This window comes from Arachis ipaensis, chromosome B6 (assembly GCF_059453495.1).
Source record: "Arachis ipaensis isolate K30076 ecotype BB chromosome B6, ASM5945349v1, whole genome shotgun sequence".
NCBI classification, from domain to species: Eukaryota; Viridiplantae; Streptophyta; class Magnoliopsida; order Fabales; family Fabaceae; genus Arachis; species Arachis ipaensis.
Window position 1 is genome coordinate 9,944,916 of NC_142441.1, and position 20,148 is coordinate 9,965,063.

At 32.6% G+C, this 20,148-nt stretch overlaps 1 protein-coding gene across 1 annotated transcript; it reads right to left on the minus strand.

The window, feature by feature from the left end:
- Window positions 1-261: 261 nt before the first annotated feature.
- Window positions 262-5,584, minus strand: LOC107646081 (Vps51/Vps67 family (components of vesicular transport) protein). Its single transcript, XM_016350271.3, has 19 exons — window positions 5,250-5,584; window positions 5,130-5,184; window positions 4,890-4,997; window positions 4,694-4,792; window positions 4,445-4,522; window positions 4,207-4,284; window positions 3,829-3,933; window positions 3,606-3,706; window positions 3,452-3,519; window positions 2,804-2,877; window positions 2,650-2,716; window positions 2,408-2,517; window positions 2,041-2,298; window positions 1,840-1,947; window positions 1,512-1,583; window positions 1,321-1,371; window positions 1,016-1,240; window positions 495-671; window positions 262-381 (listed from the first exon to the last, which is right to left on the minus strand). The coding sequence occupies exons 1-19, from the start codon at window positions 5,582-5,584 to the stop codon at window positions 262-264; spliced, it is 2,289 nt and encodes a 762-aa protein (XP_016205757.1).
- Window positions 5,585-20,148: the final 14,564 nt, after the last annotated feature.

Below are 20,148 nucleotides of genomic sequence, written 5' to 3' on the forward strand. Positions count from 1 at the left end.
TTATACATGTAATTTTCTATTATATAGTTTATAAAACCTAATATCATCATACAATAATGTACCAAAGATTGCTGATATATGTAAATAATTCCGAATTAATAATAGGTAATGTTTACGGCATTTCAGATAATGCAACGAATGCAGCCTTAATAATAAAGTGAGAATTTATTTTGGAAAATGCATCCTTCTCTTTAATCCTACTTATAATTTGGACAATGAATAACAAAAAAATATCCCCCTAAGAACAGAATGTATAAAGTTTTATGAAGAGGATGTGTTCTCCTCCAAAGATTTTGCCAGCTTTGCTTGAATTAGTTTGTCCAGAATGGGGGGCTCCAATGGAATTGGATCAAGGCACCTCTCTGTAGCAGCAACAATCACCTGTGTCAACCCCCACAGAAAGAAAAAAAAAAAAATATTTTAAACCTGTTATTTTCATGAGCATATAACACTGCATGAGAATGTTATAACTAAATGTAAACTACTTTTCCAACCTCATCAAGCAAGAAATCCATTGCAGCTTCATCTTCAACTATTTCCCTTAAAGGAGTCCTTAAGAACTGCATATCCAATTGAATTTGCTGAAATCCACTCCGGTTAAAAGTCTGAAGCCTTACAAATTCTTGTAAACTTTTAAGGGATAATTTAACTATGGTCATTACAACTGATTCCTGCAGTTTATATAAACAAAGGATAATGAACAATGTTTGCAATCAATTATTCAAAAGTTTAATTATTCTGTCAGTCTCTATAGTTTTACTGAATTTTCAATTAGGTTCCTATATTTTTTTTTATTGAGTTCGTATACTATATCAGATTTTGTAATTAAGTCTCTACCGTGCGTCGGAATTAACAGAATATTCCATTAGTTTCAATGTTTTTGTCACGCTAGGGACTTAGTTATAAAATCTGATATGGTATAGAGACCTAATTGAAAATTCAGAAAAAATATAAGGACTGACAAAGTAATTAAACCTTATTCAAATTGTGCACCACTAATATGATATATCAATACCTGGGTGTGTTCTACTTTTGTGAAAATTTCAACTTTTTGCTTAAACAGTTTGGCTAAATGTGTTTCCAGAAGCTGGCTCCTCGCCCTTTGAGTATTTGAGCGGTGCAATAATTTCTCCTCTCGGAAGGAATTGCTTTTCGATGAAGCACTGCTTGCGTTACTTCTACGATGCTTTCGCATATCTTGAGGCAAAACCTGCTTCACTTCATTGACTATGACCTTGAGCTGGAACATCATATACAAGTGGAATAAGAATCTTACTCTATAATGCTTCAATTAATGAATATACAATATAGATAACCAACCTCTTGTAGAAATAGATCAACAAACATATGAACTTCTCTTGGCTCCTTATGCTGCTCAAAGCAAAAAAAATGATTTCATATAATTATAATCAAGCCCTTTCAATATGAGCTTTGTGTATGTAGAACCTAGAAGTGATATTACGTGTGGTGAACCTCTTAAACACTAACAAAATAGACATAGCATTGCTGACCTTAACCCATTTAGGTGTGGCAAATCTCTTCTTCTGGAGTAGTGATATTCGTTGAGTTCGAATATTTATGTACTGAAAAGAATCAAATATGTAAACACTGCTTAATTGTGAACTATTTTTTTATACAAGAAAACATTGTTAAAGAAATAAAGTCACAACAGGGAAAATAGGGAATAAATATTTCTATAAAAAGAAAAGAAAAAACCACACTGTTCTACTAACCAAAAAGTGGCACAATGTTGACACAGCCATGTTATTAAGTATTAAAGTAGAACTGGACTACAAACACTAACAGATGATAGATAGCTAGATAGGCTTGAAAGCATACCTGCTGTAGGAACTTGTCACCAGCTGATCTAAATTTTCGAGAGATCTCTCCCGGAACAAAGGCCGGTCCATATTCATATGGACCAGCAGAAAAAGAAACTGCTAATTCCTGACCATTTGGAAGAAATGAAGGCATCCCATCATGATACAAAAAGGAATAAATTTTATGGAACCAATGCAAGTTTGTTGAGTGGATCTTTACCTCGTTGATCTTAGGGATGGCAGTTTGTTCAATGAAAGCAGACAATTGAGCCAGCACTAGGACAAGGCCAGCAAAAGCAGCTGCCTCTGTCAGCCCATGAATTTGTGTAGCTGAAGAATTATTCTTCCCTGAAAACGATTGGAACTGATCCTCAAGTTGCCTGAAAAAATCTTGTAACCCTTCTTGTACCCAATCAATTATTGGCTCTCTTAGTTTATCTATAATCCCTGAGTCATCATCTAGAATCTTGCAAACATCCTGAAATGAACAATAATTGGAGAGATAAATGAAATCACATCGGGAAATTCTGTTCATGTACATGCAACTGATCTTACATCTAAAAGGTTAGGTATGTAAATGTGTTTACCAGCAAGAGGTTCCTGCCTCCTTGGAGAGCAAGTTTTGTGCTAGCATCTAGAGCAGTTTCCAGGGAGTACTCTTCTGTTTCATCTCGTTTCAAAATTTTTAAGAGGCAATCTAAGAAGTGGAAGCTATGTCAACATAATCATACAACAATTTTGCAATTACAAATTTCGTAACTAGCTCAAACATATCTAATTGGCAGGATACTTTGAGCTGAAACTAAAAACAGACATTTTCTGCATTAACCTGAGATATCTAGCAAAAGTTGAGAAAATGCACTTTCCACATATAGCTTGACAGCAACCTTAGCACCCTGGAAATATGTAGGACCAGTTGATGAAAATCCATTTTAAAAATGAGCTTCCATGAGATTGAATTGTGAAGAAGTTTGATGGATGACCTCAAGAAAATGATTAGATAGAGCTGAATCCTGCAAGACCTCGTCCATCAGGAGTGATTCATTCCAAATAACTCCTGTGGCCAGGTGAAGTGTAACAGCATATTGTATCAGTGGTTAATAGCAATTTAAAACCATGATATCATAGAACTACACTACTTTTAACTAAGTTGATATTGCACATCTTTTGAAGCATAATAAATTGCATCAAATGGAGATTCTGGCGAGCTCCTCACTCCTATATGCTCATACATGTAGTGCATTGCAATAAAATGCTTCCCAAAAGACATCATAAAACCAAATAGATCAATACAGTTATGAAAAGAAAATATTATTACCATATCCTTATACTGATTAAGTTTTGATGATAAACATTTAAAAGAAAGTATAGGAATATGGTCAACATTTATTACACACCATGTATTCAAAACCTTTCAGTTAAGGGAAGAACTTAAACTAGAAAAGAAATTTCATACTTGTTCATATAAAAATTTACTCAATAATCAATATCATATCACATCACATCCAAGATATAGGTGTCAAAAGATAATGATTCACATATCAAGGTATGATCAGAAAGTTTCTATAAGGGTCACCTGGATCTAGAAATCATGTTAATCTCTCAAAAGGACAGCAGAGTCATATACTTACGAAGAACACCTAGTAGATCTGCCGCACAAATTCTAGTCGTTACATACTCCTCGGTAATTACAAAGTCCCTAGAAAACAAATAAAGTGGTTTGTATTAAATAAAAAATGAAAATTTCGAGCACAGAAATTAAGAAAACTTCTGGCTGCAGCAGACCTGGTAATCAAGCCTTTAGCAATTTTAACTAATTGAGTTTCTGAATCTGGGAAAATTACTCGAAATGCACGAATAGCCTCCACAAATTCGAGAATAGCTACCTTTGTTAAGAAATAGCAAGAAAACATGATCAAGTGATCAATCACCTAATCGTAACTACCAAATAAGATATATCATATATATGAAACTGAAAGTAAACAAAATAATATTTTGACAGTACTACCTCACGTGCAGAGGGTGAAGCATTCTTTATCTCTTCAGGTTTCAGTTGAATGTCTCTAAGGGAATGTTCCAACCTCTCTAACAGCTTTGTCTTCAAATTGTCCACCTACCAAAAGACAAAAGTAGAACACCATGGTATTTTTTTAATTAAAAACACCAAATATGATAATATGATGATATTCATCTAAAGGGTGGGGATGGGGGTTGGAATTGGGTTTACATCAAGAAGAAGATAGTTTATAGACATATAGTAAACATCTAGAAGAAAAATATTCAGCAGTTGATAAAGCTCCATCATGATGCAATAATTAGGATAGCATGTCAATGTGAGAGAGGGGGGGGGGGGGGGGAGGGGGGAGGGAGGGGAATTAATACAAACCGGAAAATCCAACTGCTTAAGCAGCAATGCAGCCTCAGCTCTCACTTGTATAGGTTCAGAATCTGAAAACAGCTTTTCCTGGTTGGAGAAGAGAATGTTGATTAAGATGACAGGCTTCTCAATGACAAATTGAACATTAGCTTTTTATTCAACATATTATCAAAGAATTGAATGAAAATTTTCGTGCTTAGCATATATCTAACATAGCCCTCATATCATGAATGCCAAAGAACTATACCTGCAAGTTTTTAACTATGATAGCTATTGCTTCATCGGATGCTCGCTTACAATCATGGAATGAAGAGTCTCCATATGCCTGATAAAGAAGGTAAAATAAATAAATAAACTAAAACTAAACTTAGAAAGATATGCCATATAAGGCCTAGATGGTTTGCATTATGAAACTATTTGTATGCGTAAAATGTGAAAATTAGACAAATAATAAATTGAATTAGTTAATAATAACAACTATTCCTACATATCCAACCTTAAAAATTGGCATTGCACCAGTGTAGAATCTGACAGCATCCGCATAGGCTTCTGATTTGATGCACTTGCCAAGTCTATCAGGTAGATCATATATGAACTACTCTTCCATATCAGTGAAAAGTATAAGTTACATGAGAGACAAAATCATAATGCTTAGAATAATATATATAAACTTGATGAACATTATTTAATACCTGAACTTTTCGAAGAAGATTACAAGTGCGATGCAATTTCTCAATGTGCTCCCTCTTCTCAAATAAAGAAGTGTTAACACTGTCACTCCTGGACTGTACAGACATGATCTGGATTTTTTTTAGGGAAAAAAGAAAGAAAGACGTGATTAATTAATTGCTAATAAACTCTCAAGCCTCCTATATATTCTTCTTTTTGTTTTTGCTAATGATCAATAATTATTAATTTAATGCTAGACTTACTTTTTCAAGAAGGTACTCCATATTTCCCTCCATCCCCAAAATATTACTTTTCATCCTGCTCAAACAAAGCATGCATATAAAACACTACAGGATCATATAAGATGAATGATATTAATATACCTCTTGATAGTATCAGTGGCACTGATGAACTTGTTGTAATTCTCGTAAACAAGCATCTGCAAGTCGGTGTCGAGATTCTTGATCTCAGCGGCCATATCAACGTGGCGCTTGAGAAGGCCTTCCAAGTTGGAGTTATTGACGAGAATGTTCATGTAATGGTTGGGATCGAAGGAGGAGGAGTTGATATCGTCGGGTGTTGAATGCTTGGAGGAGGCGGTGGGGGAATGAGACAACATTGAGGGGTTTGGAGCGTAAAAACTGGATAGCAGATCCCTCATTCGCTTTGCTTTGTCGTCCAATAATGGTGCATCACCGTCGCCATCGCTCCCCATCATTCTTAATTTAACTTTCTCTCTTGCTCCGATCAGGGAATCATATAGAGATTTGGAGGCTTGTGTATGTGTTTCCAGAGTCGGAGTTGAGCTCTTTTTTTCAGCTTATCAGTGATTGCTGATGCTATTTTCCTGGTTTCTCAGTGTACATCACAATATAATCCATCATACTCTAGAGTCTAGATAGTTGCGTTTGGTTACAGTTACTTATCAATGCAAAACATGTATAAATCAAATTAAGTATATCACATAATATGTTTGGTTTGTTTCATTAAAATACGAGATAATATTCAATTTATTCCTGATACCAATGATTTAAGTTAATATAAGACAATACTCAATTTGTTGTATTAAAATATGAGATAATATGCCATTAAAATTTAAGTTTACTCAATTTAATCTTATACCAGTTATTTGAGTTAGTTCTTTGACTATTTTTTTATTAACATAGAATATGTTGATGTGACATGTTGATCTATACGTCTAAATATGTAATAGAGTGATGATGTGACATGTGGCATGTCGACGTAAACGACAGTGTCACGTCACAAAACATAATTATCCACGTGTCAAAACATGATTTGTTTATATTACTAATTCTCATTATTACAAGTGACTTGATTTAATAATTGAATTTTGTTAAGCGATTTAATGTAGTCGGTGAGTTTTACTAAATGATTTAATTTAGTCTCTAAAATTAAAAGTTGTACATCAAAATAATTCCTAGACCAATTTTTTTTTTTTAAATCTACTAATTTTTCATTTATTTTTTTCACATAATTTAAATAACATTCTCATAATAACATAATAAAATACTATTTTAAAAAACATATGATATAACAAATTATTTTATAAAAATAATAATAACATAACTTATATATTTAAAAATATTAAAAAATTATTCTCTCTGTATAACTATTATTCTGTTTTGCTGTCAAACTAAATAATTTTTATTGTTGCTTAGATATAAAAATATTGAATAGTCATTGTCAAAGTGATACCACTTCGTCAATGAGTGATAGCTCAAATGGCATAGACTCTAGGGATGGCAAAATTCTCCGAGACGCGGGATCCCTGCGGGGACTGCCCCGAATGGGGATCCGATTGTGGGGAATTTTCCCCGCGGGGATGGTGATGGGGGACGAAATTCCCCCGAAGCAGGCGCGGGGACCCGAGCGGGGATCCCCGCCCCGTCCCCGCTATTCCCCGAAATTTATGAATTCCTTAGATTATCCTTAATAGTTTATTTCTCATATATGTTTTTTAGTCATTTCTCACACACACATATATAGAAACCCAAAACTCCTAATCTTTATTTGCATAACCCTTCTTCAATTCAGAGATCCCTAAGGCTGTCCATACTCCATCTAACCTCTCTGCAGCCACCCCCTCGTCACCCTTCTCACCGAAACGTCACACCTCACCGTGCCATCACCCTTACCGCGTCGTAATTTCTATTTGCGGCGTTCTTTTTCATAACTCTGCCGTCGTGTCCATTCTCCTCTCTGTTGCCACGTCTCTTACCTCGTCCACTGCTTTGTCCTTTGACTCGTCGTTGCGTCCCCCTATTGCGTTATTTCGAGAGAAGTCACCATCGTATCATTTAGACTTTTTGTATAAAATCTTGCAGTTTTTGTATAAGATTAATACTTGCAGCTCTATTCATATAGAAATTAATAATTAGTTAGAACTATTATGTAGATGGGGAATGGGGTCCCCGCGGGGAATGGGGCCCCGTGGGGAATGGGGATGGGGAGCAAATCTGAGGGCGGGGATGGGGAGCAGGGAGGCATCCCCCGCCCCCGCCCTGCCCCATTGACATCCCTAATAGACTCCCCATACTCAATTAAGAGGTTGCGGGTTCGAGTCTCCTATCTTTCCAAATTTATAACCAATGAGTAATAGCTCAAATGGCATAGACTCCTCATACTCAATTAAGAGGTTGCGGGTTCGAGTCTCCTATCTTTAATAAAAAAAAAAAAAAAGTGATACCACTTCGGGCAATATAATACATAATCAATAATTAAGTTAAACTAAGTTTAAAAATAGATAATATGATGGTGATGGCGAATGAAAATTTACCTTTCTTTAATTTGTTATGTCCATTTGTTTTCTTTCTGGATGAGATCAATAATCCTTTTCAAATTTTAAGAAAAATTTATTATTTTTTCTTTCAGAGATGCTAAAATAATATTTTTATTTTTTTATTTGTAAAATATATATTCTCTTCTTTTATAATTTTAAAATTTTTTTAAAATTTATTTTAAATTTTTTGTGTTAACTAATGTTAACTTTATCCATTTTTCAAAAAAAATAAATTATTTTTTTACAAAAATACCCTTTTGTAAAAATTTTACTTTTTTTTCATTAATTTTTTTGTTTATCAAAATACCTTTTAATAAATTATTTTTTATTGATTAAATTGTATTTTTATTAAAATATTCTTTTTGAAAATTTAATAATTAAAATTTTTTTCTAAGAAACCCTTTAATAATTTTTTGATTATTAAATTGTGATTTTACCAAAATTTTTATTAATAATTATTTTATATTTTACTATTAATTTTCTGATATCAATATATATTATTTTAACATTAAATAAAAAAATTTTGGTAACATTATTTTTCGATATCAATATATATTAATTGTTATATATATTAATGATAAAATAAAATAAAATATTTGTTAAAGGGTATTTTTGTAAAAAAAATTAAAAATTTGATAAAGTTAACATTAGTTAACATAAAAATTTTAAATGGATTAAAGATAACGTTTTTTAAAAGTTATAAGGGAAAGAAATGTAAATTTTATAAATAATAGAAGAAGAATATTATTTTAGCATCTCTCAAAAGAGGAGAGTAAAATTTTTTCAAATTCTCTAATGATATATAAGGGTATATGAACACGTGTGAAAGATATATTTATTCTCTCTATTTAACTATTTTTCAAATAAATATTTTTTAATAATTTTTATATACGTGGTTATTTTTATTAATTAATTAATGATAATGATTCTTAATAGTACGATTCTCTTATTGAAATAACATAATTATATATTGTCAAATTTATTGATATTAAATTATTATAAAAAAGAAGTAAATATTAAATTGGTATTCGAAAAATTATAGCGCTGATGAAATGGTACCTGACTTTTTGTTATTGACAAATAATCCCTAAAAAATTTTAAAATTTGACAAGCGTGTCCCCAAACTCGCCGGAGCAAATCTCTAGCAAACACAATGTTGACATGGCCACTACATTTTGATGACATAAACCCTCCCCAACTCTAATCCTTCCCCTCCAACACACTTCCCCTTCCACGTACTCCTCCTTCCCCTTCTTGAATGCCCTCTCCCCCCTCTCCAACCCTAATTCATCCCTACTCCCTCTCCCTAATGCACTTCCCTCCTCCTCAATCCAAAATCTCCCTTTTTAAACCTTAATCCCCTTCTCTTGTTCTTTTGAATCCTAATCCCCCTTCCCAACGCACTATCTCACATTCTCAACTCACTCTCCCACAAAATGGCAGTGGAGCTCAACCTTCTCAGTCTTACAAAACCAGTGTCACCAACATCACACGGTCGCCATCTCGTCGTTGAGTCTTCTGCGTCTGCCAGCGTCGTCTGTCTCCTTTGTCGGTATTGCGTTGTCTCACTCATCGGCCTCGTCTCTGTCCCCTCTGCTTGCTGCTCACCGTCAGTTACTGCTTGTATCTGCTTGCTGCTTACCCCCAGTCGCTGTCATGCCTCCTCTGTCTGTGTTTTATCTTGGCTCCATCGTGCTGTGCCTCATCTATCTATGGTATTCTTCGTCTGGCCCTGTCTAAATTTGCTTTTTGTTTCGGTGGTATCTGTATTAAGCTTTATTTTATTTTATTTTGATTATTGTATATGAATTTATTTGTTTTCTCTGAATTTTACTGTATATGAATTTGTTTGTTTGGGGCAATTCATGGTTGAAAGAGTGATAGAATATGGTGGGGAAGGGAGATCTTTTGCTGGATTAAGGTTCAGGAAGATTTTCAGATTTAGGACAACTCATGAGTGAGAGGGTGCGCAGGAAAAGGGGATTAGGGTTCAAAGGGGGAAGGGAGGGGGAATTAGGGTTGGAGAATTTTGGATTTTTCAGGTTGGACTGGGTAATTAATTAAAAATTCTACCTTGGATTTTTCGGTGGCCACCTAAGCATCTTTCTCATTGGGAATGTGCTCCGTCGAGCTCAGAGACACACTTGTCAAATTTTAAAATCATTCAGTGTCTATTTTATTAATAACAAAATTCAGGTACTATTTCGTCAGCGCCAAAATCTTTCGGGTACCAATTTGATATTTACCTCTATAAATAATTTACATTATCAAAATTTAAAATTTTAAAATAATTATAAAACTTTTGTTTTAAATAATACGTAAACAATAGAAAAAAATTAATATATCTAAAAATGTAAAAATTTTGGAATTTATAAAAGAAAAAAGAGAAACGTTAGTTCATGGACTAATTTAATTTATAACCTTTAATTTCAGGAATTAAATTGAAGTGTTGTCACGGTCTAAAATGAGCCATAACCGGCATTTAGAAAAACAATCTCATAGCAAGCCTAACGTACTCAAATATAAGTTGAATAAAGGTTACAAATATTTTACAAGTTCTAAAATAAATAGTTATATATTTTTAAAAAAAATTAAAATAATTAAAAATGGTTGGATCCTGCCTGTGACATATGAAGCAGATGACGCCTAAGAACTCAACAAAGAATAGGTATCATTTGCATATCATTATTCTTGAACAGAAAGGCTCTCATAATCAAATATGTATTCCTGAAAAATATTTTTAGAAAAATAGAGTGAGTTTTGTAACCCAATGACTATACAGCATCTATAATTCACATGAGACCATATAAACATTATTATAAAAATAATTTTAGTAAAAAAATAATAATTCATATGAATAAGTGAATCAATAAGGGAATTCTCATACAAAAATCAAATCAAAAGTTTACACTTGGGCGGCTCCACCTCTATGGGTAGCCCTTTCCTCTAGTGTGTCCGCACAGAATAACAGATCCAATGTATGGCCTACACGTTAGGCTAGCAACGCCCCTGGTAGCTAAGGTCTAAGCCAGATGCATCTAGGTTAACGTCATAACCGTCGCTAACTACGGTTTTCTAATACGAGCCTCCCAAGCCAATTCAAAATATATCATTTTTGAATATAACAAATTCTTCGGTCTTTCAAACATATAAGGTATCAAATCAAATCAAATAATACTTTTTCATTTAAATCCTTTTCAATCATACTTTCTTAATCTTAAGGCATTTCAAACATTGCACAATTTTAAAATAACTACTAACAAATACTTCAATGCTTCACAAAATACATATTCGAGTAAAATCGAATGTTTTAAAATAATATAAAGCTTCATCAAACATGCTTGTAATCTCATAAAACATATAGCTTCATGTGCATATTAAAATTAGCTTAACGAGGATAAGTAGAATTATAAGTTTAGAGAACTGTATATCAAAATAATTATAGATGCAAAGTCAAACAATTATAAATGTAAAGCCTACTCACAAATTGGTCTTGAAAGACCGAAAAGACCAAACCCGGAATGCCAAATTAAAGGGTGAGGATGGTTGGAATAGAATGAATCGAAAGAACGCATATGCATAATTAGGCAATGGTAACAACTTTGACTAATCCCGCAGCACCAACATTGTGATCTTCACAGTTATGGTGGCTGAAACAGAACAGAACGGAAACAATATAGCATAAATGAAATAGCAGCAGAGCAAAAGTAGAAACGAGACAAGTTTAAGGAAATGTGACCTAGACTAGAATAGAGGCACTTCGGCGGCATTTTTCTAGAAACCGCAACAGTGACGGTGACAAAAGCTCTGGTAGCATGCTTAAACTGGAAGCAGAGGCAACTACCAGCAGCGGCGTTAGCAAAGAACGGCTCTGACGGCGGCGCACAGCTCGACACTGACCTCCTTCTCCAGCAATGGCAGCAGCAGCAACAGCACACCAACGGTACCCTCTTCTCGGTGACGAGCTCTATCACGTTCTCCTTTCTCTTTCGTGAAATCTCTCTCTTTCTCTTTGACCTCCTTGGCGGCACAATAGTTCGACGATGGCGAGGCTGGCTTCAACGCTAGCGGCTAGGGCTCCGACAGTGACGGTGACAGAACCTCCCTCCGACGTTCATCACGCCTCTTTCTGCCACACGTTCTCTTCTCTCTCATCGGGCTCCCCTCAACGATGGTGACGGTCCTCCATGTGCAGCCACCACGACGACAGCGACGATAGCCTGTCCCTAACCGGCGTCGTCCGCCTTCCTCCTTCTTCTTCCTTTCTTCTCCCTTTCCATTTTTCCTCTCTTTTTTGCCTTCTTTCATTCTCAGCCGCGTGTTTGAGTGTGTTAAAAAAGGGTTAGGGTTTGGTTTGGAAAAAAAAGGAATAAGGGTATTGTAGGAATTTCACATTCTACCCTCCTTATAAAAATTTTCGTCCTCAAAAATTGATATAATCTTCAAAACTTTACCTGGTTTTAGCACACTACCTGACATGATAAATAAGTATAACGAGGTGCAAAAGTTACAAGATAGGTTCCTCTTAGAACAATGCCATTGGCATTCCCCTACTCTCGTTCCCTTGACAACTCGGATTTACATAGCACTCTTCACTTCGTTCGTCAATCTTTTCAAAATACAATCTTGGTTCTGTAGTACATATCTATGGTAGTAACCAGTCTTATGTCAAGTATTTGAATTACAACTTTTGAAGTTCAGCATCGATAAGCGGTGTCCTAAAGAACTAACGTATCGCTTGCTCTATCTGGGTATCCCACACGACATCGAAACAAGCATGAGTTTACTTAAAAGAATTCAAAACTTAGGAAGAGAAGAGAAACATCACAAATGAGGTTTGCAAGAATTCAGAAGGATGCGTAGGATCACAATTAAGCAATGATGTACAAAAATAATGAAGTGTGCCATAAAAAGAGTCAATTACATCCTAACAAGGAAATCTGAATCAAAGAACTTTGATAGAAACAATAAAAGAAAAGATGAAGTATTAGGTCGAAACAAGTTCCAGTTGAATCAAATAAGTGCAAAATTCACAAGAGATGGCCACTATAGTCCATGACAATGTTCACAAAGATTTAAGAAAATGACTAGGAACACAATCAAATAAGACACAATCTTTTAGAATCAAAGAAGAGAAAGAACATACAAGGCCTAAAGTTTATAATATTTATAGACCAAAATAATAACACTAGGACATACGAAGTTAAAGAAAACAATAGGAAGCAACAACACTATAGGCAAAGAAAACTGAACAACAACAAACATACAACGTAAATAAAATACACACAATAGTTGTAAATCAAAACCCCAAGCAACAAGACAAAGACAATAACCGAGGAGCAAAGCAAAACAACAAATTGAAGATTTGACCGCACCTTTTAAAAGACAATTGAACAGTTATGAAAATTAAACAATACTTGTTACAAAAATTAATATGCTCATTTTCTCTTATTTAGAACTCTTTGACAAAGACCATTTGAAATAATTATTGCCATAACCTTGAATATTAAGTATATCAGAATAAAATTTAATAGCTTTTGACTATAAATAATAGATAAATAATGTAAAACATAACGACAAAACGTAAGCAATAATCTCATTATCCTCAAAACTAAAATTCACCTGTAAATTTATCTTATTATTATTGTAAAATATACTTAAATGTTTTTATATGATCATACAATTATAACTTAATTTATGAATAACGGACATGTAAGATAATGAAAATAAAACTAAAATTTGACGTAATGTCAATTAACATAAACTAATGTTAGTTATAACAACTTCTACTTTTTATTTTGTCTAAAATCTTAAAACATAATTTAGCTTTCAGCATAATTCAAGCACATAGTAAAAGAATTTTATGAAATTAATATTGGGATCATATTTTTTATAAAGATGAAACACTAAAAAGAAAACTCATCTTCATAAATAGTTAACTGAATTTAAAGCTTATGAACTAAAGACACCCCAAATATATATATGCTCTTGGCAGCAAAGACTAATACATGTAGAAGTTAATAAACTTGGACGCCAAACTCGTAGTCATGAATCTCCATGTTCATTTTAATGTGCATCTCTATTCACGCTGCATAACTGATATTTTTAATCACATCCACAATGCTATTGTCTTGTGGTATTCTCCTTTATTTTTTTTGGTAAAAAGATCCACCAATAAAATTGAATACCATGAGAAACCTTAGTAATTTAAAAGCTATATTTTTAAGAAAATATCTTTTATTAACATGATATAATAATCATAATAGTCATAATTTATTTATTTATTTATTTTTTTGTTAATCTAACTATAAAAAATATATCTCTTAAATCCTTGCCTTATTTTAAAAAATATAGAGAAAAGGACAAATAGGTCCGTGACCTTTTGTCCCGCGGACATTTTCATCCCTGACCATTGAAAAATACTTTTAAGTCTCTGACATTCACAAAACTTGGACGGATGAGTCCCTGACGGAGGCATTTGGACGGATAAGTCCCTGACGGAGGCATTTGGACGGAGGGACTGATCCGTCCAAGTTTTGTGAAGGTCAGGGACTTAAAAGTATTTTTCAATGGTCAGGAACAAAAATGTCCGCAGAACAAAAGGTTATGGACCTATTTGTCCTTTTCTCAAAAATATAATATCATGAGAAAGTTTTTTTTTTCCAAATCTTTTACTCATTTTCAACCCGAGAAGGAACCTAACAAGCATAAAAACAACAGCTACATACAAATCAAGAAACCCAAAAGTTCAATCATAAAACAGTACCACTACTCACTACTAACTACTACTAATAACAAAACTAAATCAATTAATCAAATTTAAAACACTACCTACAAAGTCATCATGTAAAAATAATAAGAAGGTGATTTTTAATATCAAAGACACCTAAAGTATCATGCAAGGCGTATTGAATTGAAAAAAAATATGTTATGTAAGAGACCAATGATAATAACAATGAGACAAAAAGAGAAAGATAATAGAAAATCCGACAAAACATTACTGAGTCACTATTGAATAGAAAATTGAATTCTAATTATGTCAATATGTAAGAATTTACTATTTACAAACTATAATATTGATCAACACATAATGATGACTTGAATAGCAACAACAATAATAACATTTCATCGGCAACAACCTATTCTAATGGCTAGAGATAAAAATTTCAGCAATAATATAGTATGTCATAATAGAAAACGAAAAATTATATCTATAAAAAATTGTAACATAAAAATACTCAATAATATGAATAATAAAAAAATAAAAACTGTTATTAGAGCACAAACATTTTAAATTATCAATCTTCTAATATAAAAAATCCTAACTTGCTGAAATATTTACCAAAACAGTCTTTATATATTATGTTATGATTATTCTAATAAAATCTTAAATTATTTTAATATTGATTTCCGCTTTTAATTTAGAAGCAACAAAGTTCACAAAAATTCTATATTATTGTATTAAGATAGCTAATATCTTTTCAATCCTAGTAAAATCTTACTTCAAAGCACCATTGTATAGATTAAATTAGTACTTTAATACATAATTTTACTTACACTATTTTATTTCACGAACCTAACCAAATGTAAATCATGAAACATTAGGTCTCGTTGAGAAATTAAATAATTTAAAACTAGAGTTATTAAGGAGTTCATAAAAAAACATGGTTTATAATAATTAGTTGAATGTAATAAGGAGAAAAACTCGTATAAAGAATTTATTCACCTTTAAGAAATTAAATATCTAGTCCCTTTTGTTGGAAATTGTCAGCAATTCTTTTCAATATTTAAGATCTACAATCCCAATCTCACAAAGACACTACAAACCAAGAAAACAAATCTTCTAATCTCTAAAAATAAGAATAATGGTTGAAAACAAGAGACTATTCAGAAAATCAAAGGGTTAAAAAAATTCTCAAGTTTTATATCTTAGCCAAAAACAAAATTCATCTTATAATCACCAACCAAAAAGCAGGCGTTCACAATCTTTCTCTCAACTTATCAACCTAAAAATAGTTCTGTGACAGAAAAGCTATGTTCAACAATAAAGAACGGATCATCAAATTAGAAAAGTACAACCAAACTTCTAGATCAAAAAAGACCTTCGATCAAGCTAATTGATTACCCAAATAATTCACTATACATAAGTAAAGAAAATCACCAATCGATCAAACAATAATAACACTCTATTCATATGTTTTATCACGTAGTCCTTCTTCTTGAGCAAATCAAAATTATGTTATAACTTCAAAGATTATCAACATAAGAAGGAAAAATTCCAATATCACTTATCGAATCCAGAACAAAGCATTTCGATCAGAAACTCAGCAAATCCATGCAATCCACAAATCTAAATACAGTTCTATAAGGGAATCAGATGGTAATTCATAGCAAACATAGATCGAATCTTCTAAGTAACTCATGAACTATTGACATTAGGAATTATAGAGAACAACCCAAAGACGAAGAAGATTAAAGCACACATTCACAAAATTGGAGAAAATTAGAACTAGCTAGGAGAGAAATCGTGAACCGGAACCAAAGCTGAAACCATTACAAAAACACACTCGAGAAAATCTACCAAAGGATATGTCAAGATTGAGTACAAAAGGACAGGAGTAGTAAGAAGCGGCAAAGGACGCATGATTTCAAAAATCAGAAGACAACAATGACATAGAGGACAAAGAGGACATTCTTATAGGCCTTTGATAGTGCCACAATTTGTATAAATAGGCGCGCTTCTATTTATACAATTGTGATCCTACCATAGGATACTTGCTCCATATTATACAGAATAAACTTAAGCTCTAATACAACTTTGTCACGGCCCAAAATGAGCCATAACCAGCGCTTAGAAAAATAATCCCATAGCAAGCCTAACGTACTCAAATATAAGTTGAATAAGAAGGTTACAAATATTTTACAAGTTCTAAAATAAATAGTTATATATTTTCAAAAAAAATTAAAATAATTAAAAATGGTTGGTTCCTGCCTGTGACATATGGAGCAGATGACGCCTAAGAACTCAACAAAGAATAGGTATCATTTGCATATCATTATTCTTGAACAGAAAGCCTCTCATCATAATCAAATATGTATTCCTGAAAACTATTTTTAGAAAAACGGAGTGAGTTTTGTAACCTAATGACTAGTCAGTATATCTATAATTCACATGAGACCATATAAACATTATTATAAAAATAATTTTAGTAAAAAAATAACAATTCATATGAATAAGTGAATCAATAAGGGAATTCTCATAAAGAAATCAAATCAAAAGTCCACACTTGGGTGGCTCCACCTCTATGGGTAGCCATTTCCTCTAGTGTGTCCGTACAGAATAACAGATCCAACGTGTGGCCTACACGTTAGGCTAGCAATGCCCCTGCTAGCTGAGGTCTGAGCCAGATGCATCTAGGTTAAAATCATAACCGCCGCTAACTACGGTTTTCTAATACGAGCCTCCCAAGCCAATTCAAAACATATAATTTTTAAATATAACAAATTCTTCGGTCTTTCAAACATATAAGGTATCAAATAAAATAATACTTTTTCATTCAAATCCTTTTCAATCATACTTTCTTAATCTCAAGGCATTTCAAATATTGCATAATTTTAAAATAAGTACTAACAAATACTTCAATGCTTCACAAAATACATATTCGAGTAAAATCGAATGTTTTAAAATAATATAAAGCTTCATCAAACATGCTTGTAATCTCATAAAATATATAGTTTCATGTGCATATTAAAATTAGCTTAACGAGGATAAATATTTAGTTCTAATAAATCGATTATTCAATCTAATTTAAAATTATTTGATAATAATCTTTGTAAGTATAATTATAAGTTTAGAGAACCGCATATCAAAATAATTATAGGTGCAGAGCCAAAAAATTATAAATGTAAAGCCTACTCACAAATTGGTCCTGAAAGATCGAAAAGACCAAACCCGGAATGCCAAATTAAAGGGTGAGGATGGTTGGAATAGAATGGATCGAAAGAACGCCGATGCATAATTAGGCAGTGGCAACAACTTTGACTAATCCCGCAGCACCAACATTGTGATCATCACAGTTATGGTGGCTGAAACAGAACATAATGGAAACAATATAGCATAAATGGAATAGCAGCAGAACAAAAGTAGAAACGAGACAAGTTAAAGGAAATGTGACCTAGACCAGAATAGAGGCACTTCGGCAGCATTTTTCCAGAAACTGCAACAGTGACTGTGACAAAAGCTCTGGTAGGATGCTTAAACTGGAAGTAGAGGCAACTACCAGCAGCGGCGCTAGCAAAGAACGGCTCTGACGGCGGCACACAGCTCGACACTGACCTCCTTCCCCAGCAATGGCAGCAGCAGCAACAGCACACCACCGATACCCCTCTTCTCGGTGACGAGTTCTGTCGCGTTCTCCTTTCCCTTTCGTGAAGTCTCTCTCTTTCTCTTTGACCTCCTTGGCGGCACAGTAGTTCGACGACGGCGAGGCTGGCTTCAACGCCGGCAGCTAGGGCTCCGACAGTGACGGCGACAGAACCTCCTTTCGACGTTCATCACGCCTCTTTCTGCCGCACGTTCTCTTTTCTCTCTTCAGGCTCCCCTCAGCGACAGTGACGGTCCTCCATGTGCAGCCACCACGACGACAGCGACGGCAGCCTGTCCCTAACTGGCGTCGTCTGCCTTCCTCCCTCTTCTTCCTTTCTTCTCCCTCTCCATTTTCCCTCTCTCTTTTGCCTTCTTTCATTCTCAGCTGCGTGTGTGAGTGTGTTAGAAAAGAGTTAGGGTTTGGTTTGAAAAAAAAAAGGAATAAGGGTATTGTAGAAATTTTACAGGTGTCTTATAAAATTAAAGAGCCAATCTAAGTCATTTTTAACGATGACATATTAGTGAGACAGACAAATAATGATATGATATGTGATACTAAAATAACTTGTGGACAGACTATATTTTACTATGTGACACTATTATCTATGTTAACATATCACGTGTCACTAAGTAACACATTATCACCCAATTAAGCATGTTTGAATAATATTCTGACATATGACACTGACAGTTCAAGTCAGCATATTCCGTCAGCATATCATTAACAAAAAATAATCAAAGAAATAACTTGAGTCACTCTAAGAGTTTGTAGTGATGCATTAAAATTTTCGGTTTTTTAAAAGGAAAATTCACTCTAAGAGTTTGTTTTGATGAACATTTAAAAAAATATATTTTTAAGTTATTTTTTAAAAAAATTTAGAAAAAAATCATATTTGAAAATCTCATAAAAAAATATTTTTATCGATTAATTATATTTAGGTACAATAATATAAAAATACTTATTATTTATTTATTACATAAAAATATATTTTTTAGAAATATATATAAATTATAATTTTTTTAAAAAGATATTTTTTATTTTTCTAGTATTTTTACTTTTATTATTAAAAATTTGTCAAATATATTAAAAAAAACTTTTTTTTGTTAAAAAATATATTTTTTTATTAACTTAATCACACCTAAACAAATACTAAAAAAATTACTAGCAAGAGGTAATTAATAAAAAAGATTAAATTAAATCAAAATTATTAAAAGAGATGTATTTAAATAAAATTTAAGAAGAAAAATTAAATAATTATTTTAAATAGATAATAATACTCTTAATTAATCTTTGGTATTAATTAAATAATTATGTTTAAAATTTTAAATCCTGAAATTTAGTAACTCTAAATTTTATATTCTTCTTTTATTAAGAGGTGGTGTTTTTCGTGACAGTATGGAAGAGGGATAGAAAAATCCAAAGATCAGGTGATAATGATTTGATAAATCACCAAGTAACTTGAGACATAGACGTAGTTTGATAAGAAAACCAAAAGCACATTCCACTAGATCATTATAATATAGAATCTTATGCAGCAGAATACTTAACTAAGATTGACGAAGGGTCATCTAGCATTTTCCGTTCAAAAAGCAACAATGAGATTACTAGAGGCATTTACTTTGTGGACATAAAACGTGTTCATTAAACCTGGTTTGTTTCTGAGAATAGAATAGGATAAGATACTGAGAATAAGATATAAAAGTATTTTTAATGGGTGATTTTTATTCAACTTTTTTCTGACACTTTGAGGAACTTACTGTTGAAAAAGCAGAGAAACAAGTTCCCTCATGGAGTTTAAGGTAGATGAGTTCCTCCTCAGAGGGACTCAGGAGAACCAATAATAACTTATCACATGGCAAGTTACTTTTTAAATAAATAATTAAATAAAATTATAATTAAATAAATAATTAAATAATATTCAATTTAATAATAATTATTTAAATAATAATTAATTAAGTAATTAAATTATAATTAATTTATTAATAATTATAATAATTAATTAGATTAAATAATTAAAATTTTTTTAATTAGTAATTTGTATTAATTATTTATATCATAATTAATATTAAATATTATTTATATTTATATTATTATTATATTAAATTAGCCGTTGTA

What these genes read in the sequence shown, in the direction of transcription:
- LOC107646081 (XM_016350271.3), bottom strand. Translation starts at nt 5,584, where the DNA reads ATGATGGGGAGCGATGGCGACGGTGATGCACCATTATTGGACGACAAA. An exon ending in TGGAGTACCTTCTTGAAAAA is followed by an intron (nt 4,998 to 5,129) that starts GTAAGTCTAGCA and finishes AAAAAAATCCAG; the next exon opens with ATCATGTCTGTACAGTCCAG. An exon ending in AGATCTACTAGGTGTTCTTC is followed by an intron (nt 2,878 to 3,451) that starts GTAAGTATATGA and finishes ACCTGGCCACAG; the next exon opens with GAGTTATTTGGAATGAATCA.